Source organism: Stegodyphus dumicola, chromosome 8, assembly GCF_044657685.1.
Source record: "Stegodyphus dumicola isolate Sdum_Otavi_A_Nest chromosome 8, ASM4465768v1".
Taxonomy (NCBI): Eukaryota; Metazoa; Arthropoda; class Arachnida; order Araneae; family Eresidae; genus Stegodyphus; species Stegodyphus dumicola.
The window spans coordinates 123,865,858-123,886,371 of record NC_140775.1 but is presented as its reverse complement, the minus strand read 5'-3'; the positions used below and the strand labels follow the sequence as shown (position 1 = coordinate 123,886,371).

Here is a 20,514-nt window from a genome sequence, read left to right as displayed (position 1 = left end):
ACAGGGACCTAGCTGGCTCTCTCAACCTGAAAGTGTTTGGCCAGTAAATCAACAGACCAACATCGACGAGGAGAGTGTTCAGAACGAAGCAAGGATGCAAACATCTCTTCATGTGTCTGTTCAAGACGTAGAATCTTCGGCATTACTAGAGTTAACGCGATTCAGCAGGCTGCTGAAGGTGTATCGAATTACAGCTTATGTTATGCAGTTTACATGGGTGAAAGTTACACAGCGAAAATACTTTGCGAAAGAGATTCTAGATCTATCAAGTGAAAAACGCTTAGAAAAGACATCGTCGATTTATTCACTTAACCCAGAATTGGATACCCATGGTCTTCTGCATTTAAAGGGCAGACTTCAATTCTCAGACCTTGCTTTCGAAGAAAAACACCCATGGCTGTTACCTTATAAAGATAGATACAGTGAACTAGTAATTTTTGAGTCTCATACCAAATTGTTTCATGCTGGAGTCGAAGCTACCTTAGCCGATATTGGAGAAAAGTTTTGGATCATAAAAGGATGCCAATTCGTCAAGTCGACGTTAAGTAAGTGCTTTTTGTGTAAACGATACAAGGTGCGTGCCGGTACACAGGAAACCGCTCCTTTACCACCTGATCGTGTTCTGCAATCATCTCCATTTTCTGTAACAGGGCTGGATTATGCTGGTCCCTTCTTTACAAAGGACAGCAAGAATAAACATTATCTGCTTTTGTTTACTTGTGCTACAACTCGATCTTTACATCTAGAACTTGTTCCTTCTATGAGCGTGGAGAATTTTATACTTGCGTTTCGCAGGTTTATTTCTCGTCGTGGATTGTGCTCAACGATATGTTCGGACAATGCCAAGACATTCAAATGTGCTGATCTCAAGTTGCGAAAAATTTGGAAGTGTATTCAACATCCATCTGTCAAAATTTGTTTTCCTCCCACGGTATAACATGGCAGTTTATTGTGGAAAAGGGAGCATGTTGGGGAGGGTTCTAGGAGAGGAAAATAGTTGGATGTTCTAGTCTCTGTTTGAATGAGCTAGAAACAGTCTTAATAGAAATCGAAGCCATAATTAATTCAAGGCCCATAACGTATGTCTACAATGACCCTTCAGAACCCTCACTGGTAACTCCTGCTCATTTCTTAATTGGTAAACATTTACTTTCTCTTCCAGTTGAAAGAGTGTGCAGAGAAGACTTGATTGGGTCTAGACATTCGTTGATCAAAAGGTATAAGCATCAACAAACATTGTTAAACCACTTTTGGAATAGGCGGAGGAAGGATTACTTGCTTTCCTTAAGATCTGTGGATTTATGTCCACCTTCTAAAGTGTCTGGTCAGTTTAATGCATGGACCTTATTTATAAGGTCCATGGTTTAATGTTAATTACGTAGTCCTTATACATGACGATCGTTTACCTAGGAATTTGTGGACACTAGGTAAGATAATAGAAACTTATCCTGGCAGAGATGGTCAGGTTCGCTCTTGTCTCATAAAAACTCAAACAGGTAATCTAAAGAGACCAGTACAATTGCTGTGCAACCTTGAAGTGCATAATTAGTAGTAAAGAGTTACTGTGTAAAAATCTGATTTGTTGTTTGCACTTATGTCATCTTCCGAGTATCTTTATTGATTGTTGCTAAATATAGATTAGTTTATATGATTATTACGAATTTTGATTTGGTATAATGTTTCTTTTTTAGTCAATACTTTATAAATTGATTTAATGTGTTTAAACATTACTTAATTGTTATTTGCAACTTGATGTAGTTTATATAGTATTCAAATGTTGTGTTTGATTTAGAAATACTGGTTTATTTTGTATTCGGTTTGTGTGAACTTAAAGAGTTCACAGGTGGGGAGTGTTGTAAAGAGGATTAGGATTGTTTAATTACGGCAAAGCACACGAGGGCTATCTGCCTAAAGGGAGGGATGCCTTCGTGGAGGACTTTCTAATGGAAACTGGCTCGTATACACGTTACACATGGGAAAACCACGAAAACGCCCATGCAGCCAGCCCGTTCGCGGGATTCGAACCTCGGACCGAACTACCAGTGTTCAGCATCTTTACCGCTCGGCTGTTGGTGGGCGTGTTGTAAAGAGAGAAGTAGAGGGCGCTGCTTGGCAGTAGCGCAATGCATGTAAGTAGAAACGAAATATCGTTTTGATTAGGCAATATGATTTCTGTGAAGGTAGTCCGCCTAACAATAGGACAGTTGTAAATATGTAAATATAATGGATAATAAATAGCATTAGAAAAACTGAACCACCAGATGCTTTGTTTTGGCTCTTCGGGCCGCCATAGTTAATTGCAGGTTCGTTACACCTTACTCTAATTTAATTATAAGTTTCGATTATCAGATTGCATTTCAAGTAAAACAGAATAGCCAGTTAATTTCTCTGTGCTATTTTTAGTGATTCTTAATTAACAATTTGTAAAATTTTAAATTCTGTCTTACTGAACAAGTTTTTTAGTCTTGATTCTTACTTGAGGAAAAGGCAAAACATTTTGCTTCATTTAATTATTGTTAATTTATCGCAAATTAATTTGTTTCCATCAACAAGTCAACTAATTTCCAGTCAATAGCGATAATTACTTAGCCAGTTGGTTATACTTTTGTTTTCAAATTAATTAATTTTTCAGTTTTTTCTACGCTCTTGTATTACCTATTCAGTTCAATTTTAAATATGCTAATGAGTCACTTTATTACAATAGAACTCTAAATTAACTATTTATTTTCCTAGGAGATAATATATTCAATAATCTACTAGTAAATAAATTATTATATTACTTAGCAGCTTTACCGCAAGTATTAGGCAACTTATTACTAATAATTACCTTATATATATATACACACACACACGCACTATCTTATTTTATAAATAGTACATTACAGATATATATATGTAAGAAAAAGAATATGTAAAAGATTAAATTAGGAGCGTAAATTAATTTCCCTTCTCTGTTCTAAAAATAGCAACATCTATTTGCACTGTGTCATTTCGAGAAAAATCTATGTCATATGACTTTTACGGAATTCTAGTGAAGTAAATTGAACTAAAACTCAAGCAGCCAATAATAATTTTACAGCAATATTAACTATCCAATCAAAATGCTTTGAGAACCAAAACTAACTTGGTTTGACTTAAGATTTCGCTCTGAACATTACGTACTTTCTTTCCACGCTTTGGCCTAGCTTCGCTGCTGTATGTCTGCTGCTGCTTTCTTGCTACAAAGTTATCAAAAATATAAGCCTTTTGGAACATGCACATTTAATGTGACGACTTGTGTGTAACTGCAACATGTTGCTAAAATTAAAACTGAGGATTTAATCTGCATTCGCCATCCAAATTCCTGCTACTGAATATATTACATATTTATATATGTATATATATATATAAACGAGTATTACTAATATGAGACATCAAAAATTAAAAATTTAGGGTAGTAAAAAATAAATTAGTATATATGTTAATGCATTCATGATATGCCCTATTTCGAACCAAAAGTGTACAAAAAATCAGCCCTTCACTAGAAAAATAGTAGTAGAATATTTTTTTTCTATTTGATAAAGAGCAGTCATATTCAAGAGAGGAAAACTTCTGTAAAATTAATATTAAAGTAGGGCTATTTTTAACCTAATTTTAAAAGCATATGATAAGGTTATTATTTTACTGTTCATCTGCACTTTGTTAAGCTTCTTACTGTAGCAGTAAGCTGCACAGGATTTTTTGTTTTCATTATCTGTATCATTTCAACATCTGTAACTGCAATTCATGATATGAAGGTTGATTAGATAAGTGAAGAGATATTTATGTTAAATATTTTATTTTGCTACAGTGTGTGTATTTATAGAATGATTTTTTGTTACATTGTTGGGATTTAAATTATCAGGAATTTTACCACTGGCCATCATAAAATCCATTAAAGCTTGTTGACCAAGCCATGTTACCAACCGATCATGGCGAACTCGGGAATCTTGGTCTACAGGGTCATCATCATCAGAACAGACATAGCACTGACAAGCTTCTTGAGCGGCAACAATACAGCATGTGACAGATAATGCGCAATCAGCTATAGCAGATGTAAGAGTAACAGCTGCTACAGCAAGTAATGGTGCTCTTGTTGCTATATCACCTGAAAATAGTACTCTTCTACCATCACTGTCTACATAGTATCCAGCTGGCCACTGGGCATCATGAGCTAAACCAGTCGCTACAAAAACTGTAGCAAGCCCTCCAGTTAATACACTAACTACTGACAGGCATAAAAATACAATGGCATATATTGCTTTTTTAGCGCATTTACTTAAGCATATTGCTGCCAGCCCTGTTGCTATGGCGATACCTCCTGCCCAGACTCCACCAGCCAAAGATGACATTGCTGCTTCCATATTCATAGATAGCAGACCAAAAACACCAAGCATAACCCCACAAAATATTTGTGCAATGCCAAGTCCAAATGTGAGTTTCTTCCTGAAAGTTTCTGCATCATCATTTTCATCAGCAAGTGTGAGCGTAGAAGGAAATAAATCTTCTTGTAAAGAATTTCTTGTTTCTGGCATTTTGGATGCAGCCTTTATATCTGCTGTGGAAAAACTCGGCCCATCTGAAATAAAACATATTAAAATGAGAAAAAACTCTTTATACAACATTATTTAATAACATTAGTTTTTCAAATAATTTTTTTTTTTTTTTTTTTGTTGTTGTTGTTGTTATCTGTACATATGTAAAAAACATGCGAAAGTTGATAAATCTACCTTTTAATGTAAATTTAAATTCACATACGAGTTTCTTTTATGCTGCTGAAAATTTTATTTTTTAGTTGGCAATGAAACCACTTTTTGATATTATCTGTAAACCTTTTTCAAAGTTGTTTATATTATATTTGTGAGTCACAATGTACAGTTCACATGAAGAAAATGTTATCGGCAGGACTTTGATACCGAATGTTTTCAAAAGCACTGAATTATACACATATAATGTGCTGCCGAAATTGAACCCCAGATGGCGCCTAGCTGCACATTGTGAAAATTCTTTCTGATGTGTGCAGTTGCCACTTGGAATTGAGACGTATTGAATAACAGATGATGATGGAATAAAAGACGTAGACAATACTTCTATCAAATTAAAAGAGGCGAACTGAGTTTATTGTATTTGTAAAAATGTGTATATATTTTAATGTAATTAAATGTGTTGTCCTATAAAGAAGCTCTGTAGATGTTTCTATTGCCCACAAAATAGTACTACGACAATTTTTTTCTTCAGAAGTGGGATTAACTGCATAGTGAACAAAGCAGTATTTGGATTACCTAAATAACTTGAAAGCTAGTAGGCATGTAGAATTTTTTTTTCATATTCGACAATAATTCCAAGTGAGATTTAAAAAAATCTACTTTGCATTGAAGAATTGTAGAGCAAATAAAATGAGAATTTTAGATAGCTTTATTTTTGCTATGGTGATAGGTCAAATCGAAAGAGAATTAGGAATTTTTCTGGTTTTGACTTTGCTTCAGATAGCTTCAGAAAGAAATTAAATCATATAGAAGATAGGTTTTCATTTGATGAGCTGGTCAGAATTTCTAATATCCTAAGCATTTCATTCGAAGGCAATAAATCAGAGCTAGCAAAAAGAATTTTATCTTTATTACGTGATGGTGAAACACCAGCTCAAAATGTAAGTGGCATCGATACGTCTAGCTCCGATGAATCGGAAACAGAAGTTGAAATAAATAAAAGATGTCAAAACGATTTTTCAATGCAGAGCGATATTTTTTAGAAGAAAAATAACCTTGATTCTTCTATACAGTATACTGAAGTGATCATGCTTGTAAAAATGTAATGTAACCAAGAAAGCAGTTAATTATTAGCATGCTTTCGCAGTTTTTCTTATAAAATTGCCATCAAATGTAAAAAGTGTAAAAATGTAATCAACGGAAATTCTGTAATTCAGAATGTTAGCAATTAATTATTCTGACATCGAAAGTACTATTTCGAAGTTTAAGAGAGTATCGTTTGGGAATGTTGTTCATTCGGTCCAACAGTTTGAGAATACTTCAAAATTATTTAATTTGTCAGATTTACAAAAATTTATTTTCGCCAAATGATCACTTGACAGGAACGCTGCATTATTTGTTCGAAAAGAACCGGAGCTCAATTCGTGGCCAAAATTGAAGAAAGCCTTAATCGATGAATTTTGTTTTGAAATAAATTTTGCTAATTTACATGAGCTGTTGAGTCAAAGGAAAATGAAAAATACCAAATCAGCTCAAGAGTATTTCTTAAAAATGAAATAATTATGTAATTTGGGGAAAGCAGATGACGCTGCCTTAATACATTATGTTATAAAGGGAATAAATGATGCACGAAAACAAAATTATATTGCACGGATGCAAAACTTATTTGTATTTAAAAGAAAAACTGAAAGTGTACGAAGTAATGAAAACAAATTTTCAAAAAGTAAAGGTGCTTTCGACAGTACGAAAAGAAAACACGATTTTAATAATAGAACTAACTCAGAAAACAAAGGTATGAATAAAAACAAATTAAAGTAGGATGGTAATTTTGATATGAAATATAATAGTTGTGGAAGTTGTAACAATAAAATTTGTTTTAATTGTGGTTTGAAAAAAATCATATTTCTAAAACTTTTATTTATAAAGGTAAGGGAATTAATGTTTCAAATGTGAAGCTTTTGGTCATAAATCTTCAGTGTTCTAAAACAAATTCGAAACCAGAATTAGCCACTTTAAATCTTAATGTTGAATCAAAATTGAACAAACTGGTAATTTAATGGTAAAGTCATTAATATACCCTGGAATTCAAGCAACATTGTTTAAAAAATCATTCTTCGATAAATTAAATGTTGAGGGCGTTCGAATTCCACTTTGATGCAATTTGAAAAATGTCGAGTAGAATCATTAGGATGCTCTAAAGAATGTAAATTAATGACCTTTAAGTGTAATGCTAACATTTGCTATTTTGGAAAACGATGTTGCGTCTTGAATGTGACATCATCGTAGGACTTGGTGTGTTAATGTAGGGGGTGCGGACTAATAAATGAAAATGGAGTTACGATTAGAAATAAATCTCAGTGCATAAAAGAAATAAATACTTTGTCTATTCTTCCAATTGATTTAACTTATGATGAAGCTGAAGTAAATAGTGCACCTGATGATCAAAATATTTTCAGAGATAAGGTGCAACAATTAGTTTCGAATTATGTACCATGTAAAAACAAATACTGCAGAAATGAACATTTGGGTAAAATATAGTAACCTACATTTCTTCAGCCTCGTAGGTAGCCATTTAAAAAAAAAAAAAAAATTGTCAAAGATGAAGTAGCTGAATGGGTAGCGCAAGGAATAGTAGAACCTAGTTCTTCAGAATATTGTAGCCAGCTGTAATCGTTAAAAAGAAGAACGGAAGACCACGTGTATGCATGGATTATAGGAAATTGAATAAAGTAATTGTAAATGACAGATTTCCACTTCCATTAATTGAAGACATTCTAGATCGGTTACAGAGATCACACGTGTTTAGCACAATTGATCTTAAAAATGAATTTTTTCGTTTTGACTTAAACAGCGATAGTAGGAAGTATGTAACATCATTTGTAACACACGAAGGGCAATATCAATTTCTCTAGGTTCCTTTTGGATTATGCAGCATTTGTCCGCTTGTATTTCAGAGGTACATCAACATGATTTTTCGACCTTTAATTAATGATGGTGTTGTTTTGCCATACATGGATGACGTAATAAGCTTGTCTTTCTCCCTTGAAGAAGGAATCGAAGGGCTTCAACGATCTTAAAGCTTGCTAGTGAATACGGATCCGAGATTAATTTCAAGAAATCTGATTTTTTTTCTGAAGAAGTTAATCCAATTCTTGGGTCATGTTATCGAGGAAGGTAGAATTTCTCCCTCTGCTTTAGAAACGAAAGTGGTCCTTAATTTTTCAGAACCAACTAACTTGAAACAAGTCCATAGCTTTTTTTTTTTTTTTTTTTTTTTTTGACTTGCCGGATATTTCTAAAATTTCATTATTGCTAAAGCCTTAAGTGATCTCTTGAAAAAAGACCGACAATTTAAATTTGACGAGGAAAGGCATTCTTTCAATCGATCAAAGTCATTACTAGCTGAAAAACCGGTCTTAGGAATCTATAATCCCAATTAGGAGACTGAATTGCATACTGATGCTAGCTTAGAAGGATATGGAGCAATTTTTGTGCAGACGTCTTCAAGCGATAATAGACGTTGAAAAGAAAAACTCTAGTTACAAACTTAAATCTCTTGCACTCATAGAAACATTAAAGGAATTCCATGTGTGCCTATTGGGAATTCCTTTTAAAGTTGTCTCTGATTGTTTAGCGTGTGGAAAGATGATGTCAAAACGTGACTTATCTACTCTTATTGCTCGTTGGGCTCGTTTGTTACTACTACTTTAATTATGTGATGGAGCATCGCTCTGGTTCTAGGATGGCTCATTAATAATATTTTTTGTGTTTCAGTAGATAATATCTTACATAAGTTGAAATCAGTCCAGGATAAGGATAGTCAAATAAAAGCGATTAAAGAATTACTTACAATTTCTGGTTATGAAGATTATTGTATTAGAAATGAAATTTTATTTAAATTTGTTGATGGTAAAGAATTAGTGGTTGTATTTTGTGAATTATAAGAAAGGAAAGAAATATCTGCTACATCTATTGCACAAAGAAGATGTGTGGTTAAAAAAAGTATCATTTAGATCACCGTTTGGAGAATGCGCATACAAATTACAAGTACATCTTAGTGAAATCTATAACATCTGCTGAAGCTACAGCTAAATTGAGATAACAACGATCAAGTCGAACGTATCAATCAGATTATCGTATCAGTTATTTCAAAGTTATATTTAGAAAATCCGGCTCAGTGGTACAAACATAAAAAGAACTGCAAAAGGCTATTAACTGGACATACCAGCGAATTATTGATACCACACCCTTTGAATTGCTGTTTAGTACAAAGATGGATGCTAAAGGTACTGACAAGTTGAGTAAAATGATAGAGGTTGTATTTCAAGCGAATTTTGAATCTGAAAGAAATGAACTTCGAAAACATGCGAAGCAACAGATCTTTAAAATTCAAGAAGAAAACATATAATTTAAGATGAAGAAAGAAGTGGAAGATTTATTAGCTATAAAAAGAACACAGTTTGGTCCGCAATTTCGAATTAAAACCAAAGTAACTAAAGTTAAAGGAGGGAACACCTTACGACCTAGTCAAAGAAGGAAGTCGCGAAGCTTCCAACTATACGACGACTTGCGCTCACTTTCTAAAACATGCAGTGATTGCTAAGAACTGCTACTGAGAAAAGAAAATTAAAGAAGAAAAACAAGTAAATTGAATATTTTATGAATGAAGACGAAAGAAAAGACGTTTAACGACGAAAGAAAGACACCTAAAGAAGAATAAAAAGATGCTAAAGATGAAAAAACCGCGGTTAAAGACGTTAAGTACTGTTTCTGTGGCAAATAAAGCTTAAAGACGATCAAGGACTTTATTTATTTTTTAATCTTATCTGTTTTGCTTTTGTACTTTTTTGTTTCTGCATTGTCGTCTGGAGGAAGCAGACGAGTGCAGAACGGTCGAGAGAATGTGGTGAAGTTAAAGCCAGATGACGCCGACCTGCACATCGACCTGAAAATTCTCTCTGACGTATTCAGTTGTCAGTTGGAGTTGAGATGTATTGAATAACAGGCAAGGATGGATTAAAAGACGTAGACAATACTGTGTCAAATTAAAGAGGTGAATTGAATTTATTGTTATTTTTGAAAATGTGTATATATTTTAATGTAATTAGACGTGTTGTTCTATAAAGAAGCTCTGTAGATGCTTCTATCGCCCACAAGAAAAGCACCATTACATATATATTTAATATTAGAATTTAATTATTACCTCCGAGGAACAGTATTATTGTAACTTAATCAAATTAAAACGCAACTCAACTAATTTAGAAGTGGGAAATATAAAAGTCAAAACGGGCTGATGAATATTAACCATAAAATATGCCATTAACGTTTAACTGAACGTATGATAATTATAAAATTACACAAATAAAACAGAAATATTAAAAAAAAATTGTAATAGAAAGAAAATGTAAAAATAAAAATTAAGTCATTGTTTATTTTCCAAAGACTAATTGACTTTTCAAGGGGAAATAATTTTACTTTAACAATTTGGAGAATTTAATTATTAGTTCCTTTAATAATTTGTGAAATACAGTAATTTAGGGATTATCGCGTTTCGCCACAATCCATCCTTAAATATGAACGAAGAAATTACTTTTGCTGTACACATACAAACACGCTCAAAACAAAAAAAAAAAAAAAAAATCATTCTAGTATATTATACTGCTACATATGAATGTAGAACCATTATTAAGAAGTAATGATTTTTAATCTTCTAATTTAAAGGACAAACGAAAGATTGTATATTAGGATAGAATTTTCTTCAAATATTAGAATCTATTTCAAGCGTTAAAGAAAAAAATCTGAAAGTTTCAGATTTTATATTACGCCCCCGTTTACACGTAAATGCAGGTTTCGAGAGCATTTAGGCTAACGCCCCTTTGGGCTAAAAATATTTAAAAACAGCATATCTTTAGAATTTCTGATAGATAGTCTTGCGTGTTGAAGATAAAAATATTTTCAGCACAGTATATTGCCACTGCTCGCTTTGAAATCGGAGTTACTTCATCAAAAATTCGTTAGTGTGTAAAAAATATGAAACAGATAACAAACTCAATATTCAGGCTCGGGTGATTTGATTGTGGCAAAGCCTTCGAGGGCTATCTTCCTTAAGGCAGGGAGGCCTTCGTGGAGGACTCTCTAAGGGAAAATTATTGGTATGCAAGTTACACATGGGGAAAAAGGTAAGCGGCCGCTGGTGGGCCCTATTTCCAGGTGGTGGACCAAGTTATTATAATTATTATTAATTTGATGGCCTAAGACATCGGTGTTTTTTGACAATGCAAGAAATATACATACTGTTGCGTGTATAGGTTCAAAAATAGATGGAATGCACAAGTCCGATAATAAGTCAATAAAAATGTATTTTTATCAAAAGAAATATTTCAGAACTCTAGAATCTTTCACAGAAATATTCGCACAAGTGTTCACAGGTGCACTGCAATCAGCAATTGTACTTCAAACTACTAAAAAGGTTAACTACAACGCAATGCAAAGCGAATCTAAAGATAAAGTTAACACTGATATCTCATTTCACGCGGAACTAAGCAAGTGAACTGAGATGCTCTCTCTCTCCGGCCTTTTATAGTTTTCAGCTGGTCGCGAGATATTTCTAGTACTTTCTGTTTCTCGAAATTACTGGAAAGCAATTAAAGGGTAGAATTCCAGTAACAGCTAACATACTGGTCAATTAAATTTACTCAGTTGTAATATAAATTATTGAAATACCATTTATTGAATGTTAAACGCACGTGCTCCTGTATTTCTTGTTTCGGCATAGGTTTCTCTTAAAATTTTTCTCCCGCTACACAACATAAATAATACAACGATTTTAATTATAATTCTACTAAAATTACCAATTTAAATACAAAATTTATAACATTGCCCCCGTCCCGGGCAGTACAATCCATGGACAGGAAGCCATACTTACAACTAAGGCATCAATGCAATAATAAACATCAGAATACAATAAAAAACAACAAACTTAACAAAATTACTGTTTACAGTAATTGCAATAAATAATTTAAAATAAATCAAATACTAAATCAGTAAATGAGTGCAGACATTTACAAGCTTAGGAACAAATAGGACCATGGTCTTATACTATGTACATTATATACATTACGCAAGATGGCCATAGCAAGGAGGTAGCCTGTCGTAATGAACAACTTTAAATAACTTAACGAATCCGAACAAGGACGTCGTTCAGCCTCTTTAGGACTGGGTAAGGATCATCCCAAGGTGACTAGTTTAGGAGAGAGTCCTTTCCGTCGAATGGGACTCCACGACCATACATTATCTCCTTCTCTGAATAGATTGCCTGTAGCTCTCGTGTCGTATCTGGTCTTCCTCCTTTTCCGTCGTCAAGTTAACTCGCTCTCGTTCAAACTTGTGCATCACTTCAAACCGGGCCTGGAGATCTTGGATGTGCTCCTCAGACGAGGAAGGCGCATCTTGAGGGCGTCCAAAGAAAAGGTCACAAGCCAGACGAAGATCCCGACCGAAGAGCATCTGAGATGGGGAATAGCCGGTATTTTGTGGACAGCACTGCGATAAGCGAGTAAAAATATAAATAACTTCTTGTCCCAGTGCTGTTGGTTTCTGGAAACCATGAACTAGAGGTTATTAAGAATTGTTCGATTAAACCTCTCTGCCATGCCGTTTGGCCGGGGATGAAAAAGTGTCGTTTGGGATTTGTCGATGCCGAGTAGCTTGCTGAGTTTTTTAACTATACAGCCAATGTAAAATTTCTTCCTTGATCGGAAGGAAACTAAAGAGGCACTCCGAACCTTGAAATCCAGTGGTGTATCACTACCTCTGATGCTGTGACAGCCTCTTGATCAGGAGTAAGATACGCTTCAGGCCACTTGGCGGAGTAGTCAATGACAACGACGATGTACTTTTTCCCGTCAGCAGTTCGATACAGATGTCCTAGGATGTCAAAGGCGATACATTCAAAAGGTGTTCTTACATTGTAACGTTGCAGTTAGCTTCGGCTGCGTTTCTTCGGTCCTTTCCGACCTACACAAGTTCGGCACCACGTTTGCCTTTCATCTTTTCCGTTACTACAGTAGAAGCGCTTTCAAACTATTTGCAAAATCTTCATTATTCCGAAGTGGTCTCCTATAGGGCTGCTATATAGTTCTTTGAGAACATCCGGGATCTTGGAAGTATTAGCTGCCATCGGAATGTCTTTCCATCATCCGATTCGAATTTCCGATACAATACGCCGTTTTGAATGTGGAGTGAGTGCCTAGAGAGCCCAATATTGTTTTGTCGTACGACAAAAGAAATCGAAATGTCCTGCCAGGTAGGTTTTTCTGTATAAAGACTGCATTAAGTCAATATGGGTTAAATGTCGACATCTTCCAGGTGGTCTTTCCTGTCTCCGTCATCATTCCACAGGTCTCGATCAGCTGATATCGAAGTTGTAACTTGTACGACCGGATTCAGCAGCTCGTATTTCGCTTTGACCCTGGAACAATATCGACAGCTTCTTGAGCAGGACCAGACAAGGCGTTGGCATTCCCAGGTGAGGATCACTTCTGATGAATATTTGTGTCCTCAGATGCTGAATGCCGTTTGTTATTTTTAAAGTCCAAGGTTTAAAGTTCAATCCGAGTATGCAAGGATCTGTAATACCTGCCACATACGCCGCGTGATAATGGGCGACGCTTCCGAACCTGATGTTTACTTTTTTCAATTTGATCACCAGATGCTGTCTGGAGGAAAACACAGGAGGGCGTACAAATGAGTTCATCTTTATATTGTAGAGTTAAATCTTTTCGAATGATAGTAACATTCACTCCCTGTATCGATGACGATTTATTGAAAAGAACTCCATTGATATGCCCCATGATAAAGAGTCCGTTATTGCCGCCACTCACTGCAGAAATCTGAAGCTCTTTAAAATGGGGTCTGTCATTATCTTTGAAACTCCGCACCGCGAGATGGCCACTAATTTCTTTCTTTCGTCCTTGCTAGTGAATGGTCTTATAATCCGTGCCCTGGGGTGTTCTGCAGTTCCTCCGTAGATGGCCTTCAACCCTGCAGTTCCAATATTTCAGGGTTGGGTTCTTGCCGCTAATATTCCGTCTCAAAGCAGCGACTTGTCTGTTTTAATCGTCTGTCTTATTTTCCGTGCCCTGGGGTGATCTGAAGTTCTTTTGTACGTGGACTTCATCATCACATTTCCAACACTTTACAGTCAGTTTCTTCTCCCTTTTATTCTGTATTAAATCACTGAATTGTCTGAATCTGAATTGAGCACTGAATTAAATCATCTAGGCTAGCGGTCATTTGATCCTCTGGCTCTTGGACTTGTGCAACTCTGATTGGGTGTCAGTCTCTACGAGTTACTTGCTGGGTTGCCATTAACTAACTGTCTTTCTCGAACAGTGTTGCCTGTTTTTAACTCAAATTATCCTGGGCGTGTCGGGAGGACTTCCTGAAACCTCATTCGTCCGAAATTTTTCAGAGCGTCTCTCGATCTCGTGACCAGCAGTCACGTACTGTTCTCAAGTCTTTGTTTCTTTCATAGTTGCCCGAAGGAGAAACATTGTTTCATTCCTTTGCATCCATTTATAGGTATTTTACTATGCATTGTCACAGACCACCCGGTTTGAATCTTAAGTCGGAACCGGAAAGTTCTCATAGAGATTTCCCAGGCCTGTCATCATTATATCCACTTTAAATCAAGGTACTCTCGCCAATCGAGAGATCAAGGAAGTTTGTAATTAAGGTGCATTTAGGCACGAGGGAATTAAAATTATCATCAAAAGAGGGGTTCATCTAATAGAGTAAAATTTTTTAAAAGTCAAAAATAAAAAGCTTCACAGGAAAATACCTTCGCATTGAGAAAAAAAAGGCAAAACATCAGAAGATTTTAATATTTAAATTTTGCGTCGAAAAATAAGGACCAGAATCATTTTAGATAAGGAACTCATTATCAAATAAATTTTATAAAGAAAAATAAAAGAAATGAGTTTCTTGATCCCTTGAGATAATATATCTGTGGATGATTCAAGCATTGACAGGGGAATCAGTGCGACCCTCGCGGTGATTTCTGATGATAACTGATGGAAAGGTATTCCGATGGTAAAGATATTCCGACGTCCAAGATCCCGGTTCCCGAACGTCCTTAAATATTTACATAGCAGTCCGACGGAAGATCAATTCGGAATGATAAAGACTTTGGGAGTTCGAGAGCGCTTCTACTGGAAGTAATAAAAGAGCTGATGTGAGAAAGTGGTGTTAATCTTGCGATGCCTGAGTGGGTCGCGTAATGGCAGACGCACATTGAGATGATCAGTATTAAACGAATGTCGCTTACCGCGCATACCCAGAAAATAAATTGGCGCGATTTGAAAAGAAGATGAATACGGTATATGGTAGATGTACCGCCATCTGAGTGTAAATAATTGTCTTATTTAAATCTTCGTAGAGTATATCTGAAATGTAAAATAATTACTGTGTTAAAATACGATTTTACCCTGTAACCAATGTAAGAAAGTTCAATGACACCATCAAGTATAAATTCGATTGAAGAGTTCAAAAAATGGGTAAAAAATTCAGCGTAAATACAAATGCCCATGTAGATAGCACAAAAGCGCTAAACCAAATGCTACTGCAAGATTGCTTTCAGGTATGTATATATATATTTCAGTTTTAGTAAATTTGATTATAAGTGCAAGTATGTTTATGTACTATGTCACAGTATCATTTTTCTTTTAAATTAAGGATAAAATTTTAAGAAAGGATTTGTTTCTTTACTGTTCCAATTTTTTCGAAAAGAACACATGATTTTTAAAAACTTCAAAAAGAAAACTATTACTATTTACAGTGTAATTTTATTACAGATAAAACTGATGCAAGATACGTGTATTTGGTCATAACTTTACTAATTTTTCCAGAAGTGACCATATTTTTTTATCTCAAAATGTGCTGCAGCTTTTATTTGAAGTTATTATAATATAAAATAATGTAACGAACTCGTGATGTAATTAATGAATTGTGGTAGAATCGTGATGTAATGAATTGTGGTGGTACTCGTGATGTAATGAATTGTGGTGGAATTGGTGAAAATAAAATACAATTGATTCAAATTTACTTAACTCCTTATGTTATTCAAATATCTATTGAATAGAAAAAGCTGATGAAATATCAAATGCAACAAGTTATATTTTTAAAAGGCAGATGATTGTACAACATGTAGGATGATGATGAGGCCTTTTTAATAATCCTAAAGTAATATTAAAGTCAACAATAAAGTATATTTGATGTATGTAATTTTTCAAGAATGATTACATAACATTGCACTTTAATATTGTTACGAAATGTAAAGGCGCGGTAGAATGGCTTCCCCGCAAAGCAGTTTTAGGGTGGCCATAAAATGGCATAGGAGGGCAGGGTTGCCACATTTGGCGAGAAATCGTCCATTTGGCGACAAAATCGGCGATATACCATGGACGGTTGGTGAACTTTCTGGAACGAATTCTTACCGATTTAACCCAAAATGTTCCCGAACACAAGCCGAAAGCTATATAAATCCTGCTGGCCCGCAGTCAGGAAGAGTGTGTCTCTCATCGAGAGTGAGTGTGTCTTGTCTAGCGAGTCAATCCCTGCGGAGTCGATCGAGTTGACAGCCGGGCAGCGAGTGCCGAGTGGGTCGTCGGGTCCACCGAAGGAGTCTGTTAGTGTATCGCGGTTAGTGCATCGTCGAGAGAGCGTGTTGAGCTCCGGGAAAGACTGAACCGAAGAGTAAGGAGCTGTGCTCGTGTGTCGTCGAGTGCATCGCGAGTTGTAGCGTGGAGAGCCTCGAGAGTACGTGGAGTTCCGAGAATGACCAAGCAGAGTCGGGAGCTGTACTCCGGAAAGCTGAGTCGGCTGCTTTGCAGAAAGCTGTCTCCACCGTGATAGCCTGATAACCTGAAGGCTGTGTCGCTGGTCGTGTCAGCGTGCTTATAGTACATCTTCGACGACCGTAAAATGTGTTTTGGAGTTGCCCTGACAATACTGGCTAATAAAGTGTGTTTTGATACTTCATCAAGTAGTGTCGTCATTATTCACTCCAAATCTACGAACCCCATACGAACGTGAGGTGAAGGAAGAAAATAGCGCAACAACTGGTGTCAGAAGAATAGGAAACACGTAACAATATTATAAAGTCTACATGGATTGTTTTCATGTGTGCATTATTACAAATTAGTTCTTCTTAAAATTGCATATTTCTGCAGTGAAAAATATGTATGCCATCATGCAAGTTACAGAAGTGTGTACCAGAGATGCATATAGGCATTACAGTTAGTAGATAATCATTCTTAACTGTAAATATTAAAATTTAAGTACAATAAAAATAAAACCGCTTATTTCATTTTTTATGAATTCTATTATTATTATAATGTGATTTCACAACCATTGACTCTTTCCCATTATTAAATAATTCATTCAGCACTGAACAACATATTACAGTCAAAAGTCGTTAATCCGGACTCGTCGGGACTTCGGCGATTCCGGATTATCGATTTTTCCGGATTATAGATCATCAGTTTAAATCTGGTAAGATGGCATGCAGAAATTACAAAATTAAAAATATGAAACCGTAATTTATGAAATAAAGAACAATTATGATCTAAAGGGTATCAAAATTTACAAAAAGAAAAAGAATATTTATTTGTTTACTTTATTAAACATTTCTTTCAATGTAAGTTGTTTAAGTTGTTTCGTTTCATGTGATAATACTTTCTTTTTAATTCTATTAAACAGACATAATTTGTTTAGTTACAAAGTTCCGCTGTTCGTCGAGAATACCGACTAATTTATTAATCGAATTTTTTTTTTTTCAATAACCTCTGTGTCACTTTCTTCGCTATCGGAAGCGAATTATAATGACGAGGAACTTGTTTTAAATCATATCAAAGACGGAGTACATCGAGATGAAATACTACATTTAGTAAGGAATTATAAACCAAATAAAATAAAAACATCTGCCCTGAAGATAAGGATAGTGCTGACAGATCAACTTCCAATTCATTGCGCGCCGCGGCTTTCCCCCCTCCCTCCGCCGCAGAGCAGCGTGAAATTGATAAACACATTTCGGATTTCGAAACATACTTTCGCTTTGTAGATCTTTTACATATTAGAAAATATACATCGGAAATTCTATTTGATATAATCGAAAGTTCAAGCTTACTTTTATAAAATTGCTCTAACAGTCTGCAAAAAATAATAAGCCAGATCCAATTCGAAGATTAAGGAACAACGCAATCTGCAACATTAACTGAATTAGTTAATTTTAGCTAAGCTTATACCGTCCGTTATACATTAAACGCGCATGCGTAAACGTTTTATGCGCATGCGCATACGCATATTCGCAGCCGTAAAGGTCTTACGCGCACACGTAAACCCCTGCGTATGCGTCAACGCGACGCATGCGCAGAAATTTTGTAGCTTTGAGGTTCGGATTATAGATCATTCCGGATTATGGGTGTCCGAATTAACGACTTTTGACTGTATTTTATTTTTATAAAAATAATAAAATATTTTGTATGTATGACCAAGTTATGATCTAAGATTTTTCAATGCTTGAATCATCCTTTCAAAGATTTTTATAAAATATTTTTAATTTCAGGCATTGGCACAGTAAATGGCAGTTGAAAAATTTTGACCCTTAATTCTGGTAGTGGAATGTTAGATGTAAGTAATGATGTCCGAGTTATTAATAATAATACTGTGAAGCATTTAAGAGTAAGCTTTGCTAATGATATGTACAAGGCAATTGTGGTTATTATGAAAAAGATGAAATTTCAAATACAATTATTTCAATTACAATTATTACAGACATTATTTAATTTTGTCATAATGCTACTTAAATATATGAATTAAGAAAACACAAAAATTAGTGCATTAGCGTACTAAGTATTAGCGTACTGTTCAGAGTAACATCTGATTCACACATATGATGACTCACACATATGATGACTCACACACTGATATAAATTTTGTGTATTTTTATACTATTTGCAAGTCTCCTATATTCAGATTTCAATCATCATCTCTCAACAAATTCATTTAATCAGGCATTGTTGACTTTATTAGTTTCTTGCAGATGTGTGAAATTTGGAAACATTTTCAGATTAATTGTAGTTGTTTACTTTTCAGGTTTTTGCATAATATAAATCAGAAACATTTCCTCTTCAATTTAGAGGTCAAAGATATAAAATTAAGAAAATAAATTGGTTAATATCATATCTAAAATGTCCTTTTATTACACAACTATTATTTAGCCATCCAAACGGGGCAATATTTTATAATACGTTTATTACATTTTCAACATACGTTATTGAAGCCATTCAAATCCCACTTGGGCAATTTGAAGTATACTAATTGTTGAGTATTATGTTTGACTGTAAACACAGGCAAGCCTCCACATTTATTCAACATCAAGTCTGTTCACTGCGACCGCTCAATGACAGAGCGAGATTGACCACTACAAGTGGTATGAAGATTCAACTAAATTGATCTAGATGCTGACTTCTACGGTAAATGAATGATGTTTTACGCAAGGAGGTTAGAATAGAACGAGGGAAGGTTGAACTCAAACGGTGAAGCTTGACGGCCATGTTTCTGTTATCGCTTTGACTTGTGCGAGAAGTCTGTAATTGCAAATTTTTTTTTTGAAGCATGTCAGCTTGTGTTGCATATGGATGCACAAACAGATTTTCGAAAAAAGATTCCTAAGATTACTTTTCATTCGTAAGTATTTTTTTTTTTTTCTTTTTCTATGTAATTTGATAAATATGTTTAAAAATATCACAATGTCATGTTTTTTTCTTTCCAGATGTGAAAAAAAGTACTTCATAATAATCAAAATACCTTAAATACATTTTAATGTTTCTGTTTATAGCTGGTATCTTCGTTCCTTAGCATAAAATAATATATGGTAGGATTTAAACTCTATAATTTGAACGTTTTAGGTAATTCGTTTTATAATTTTCTTTAAAAGTAAGAAATCAATTGTTACTGTTTTTATGAATTGTAAAGGTGTTAAATAAAGCAATGCTTTTCTTTATGTATTAAATATTATTCATTTTTAAGTTTTGTGAACTGTTAAGAATATAATTTGAGCATTTGATCAAGATAAACTAACTGTTCTGCTGTTAAAAATGTTTTGCATAAACTTACAAATTTGTGGGCAGTATAGCGATAAAAGTAAGTAAAATATTTACACAACTGAACATGTGGAAAGATGTATCCAAAAATTTATATAGGTGTATTTCTGTAATTCATCTTAATTCAAGGCAATTTCTTTGAGATTTATAAATATGAAACTCGCATAAACTGAAATCACTGAATTCACATAAATCTGTTTTATTTTATTAATATTTATTTTCTTGTTGTTATAAGGTTGTTGGTTGTGAAAAGAATCTATTTAAAACTTTCATTTAAAAAAATGCAACCTGTGACTATTTTTTTTAGATAATTATCTGATATTAATTTCAGGTTAAAATTATTTTAAATGATTCTTTAATAAATTATAATATTGTGAATAAATCAGAAATATCATTTCTTAAAGGAAAAATTGGAAAGTACATCCAACAGGTTGCTAATAAAACCTAAACAAATTCTTGAAATATGCAGAAATATCATTTTTAAAGGCTTTAATGTTATGCACATGCATTTAGATTTCGAACTATTTCTTAATGATTTTCTGTACGTAGTAAATTACGGATATCATCTTTATAACTTTAAAACAAAAAAACTAACAATAGCGAAGCATTTCATTATAAATGTAACA

General features: G+C 34.4%; 1 protein-coding gene across 2 annotated transcripts in view; it reads right to left on the bottom strand.

Moving 5' to 3' along the window:
• Window positions 1-3,298: 3,298 nt before the first annotated feature.
• LOC118185294 (uncharacterized) overlaps window positions 3,299-20,514 on the bottom strand; it is a 28,570-nt gene continuing 11,354 nt past the window's right edge. Inside the window, exon 2 of one of the 2 annotated variants that reach the window (XM_085822357.1) lies at window positions 3,299-4,597. In XM_085822357.1, the coding sequence (XP_085678483.1) occupies window positions 3,816-4,553 (738 nt within the window). In that variant the 5' untranslated portion in view covers window positions 4,554-4,597 and the 3' untranslated portion in view covers window positions 3,299-3,815. The remainder of the gene's footprint in view (window positions 4,598-20,514) is intronic. The other variant, XM_035355132.2, reaches the window with a different exon arrangement.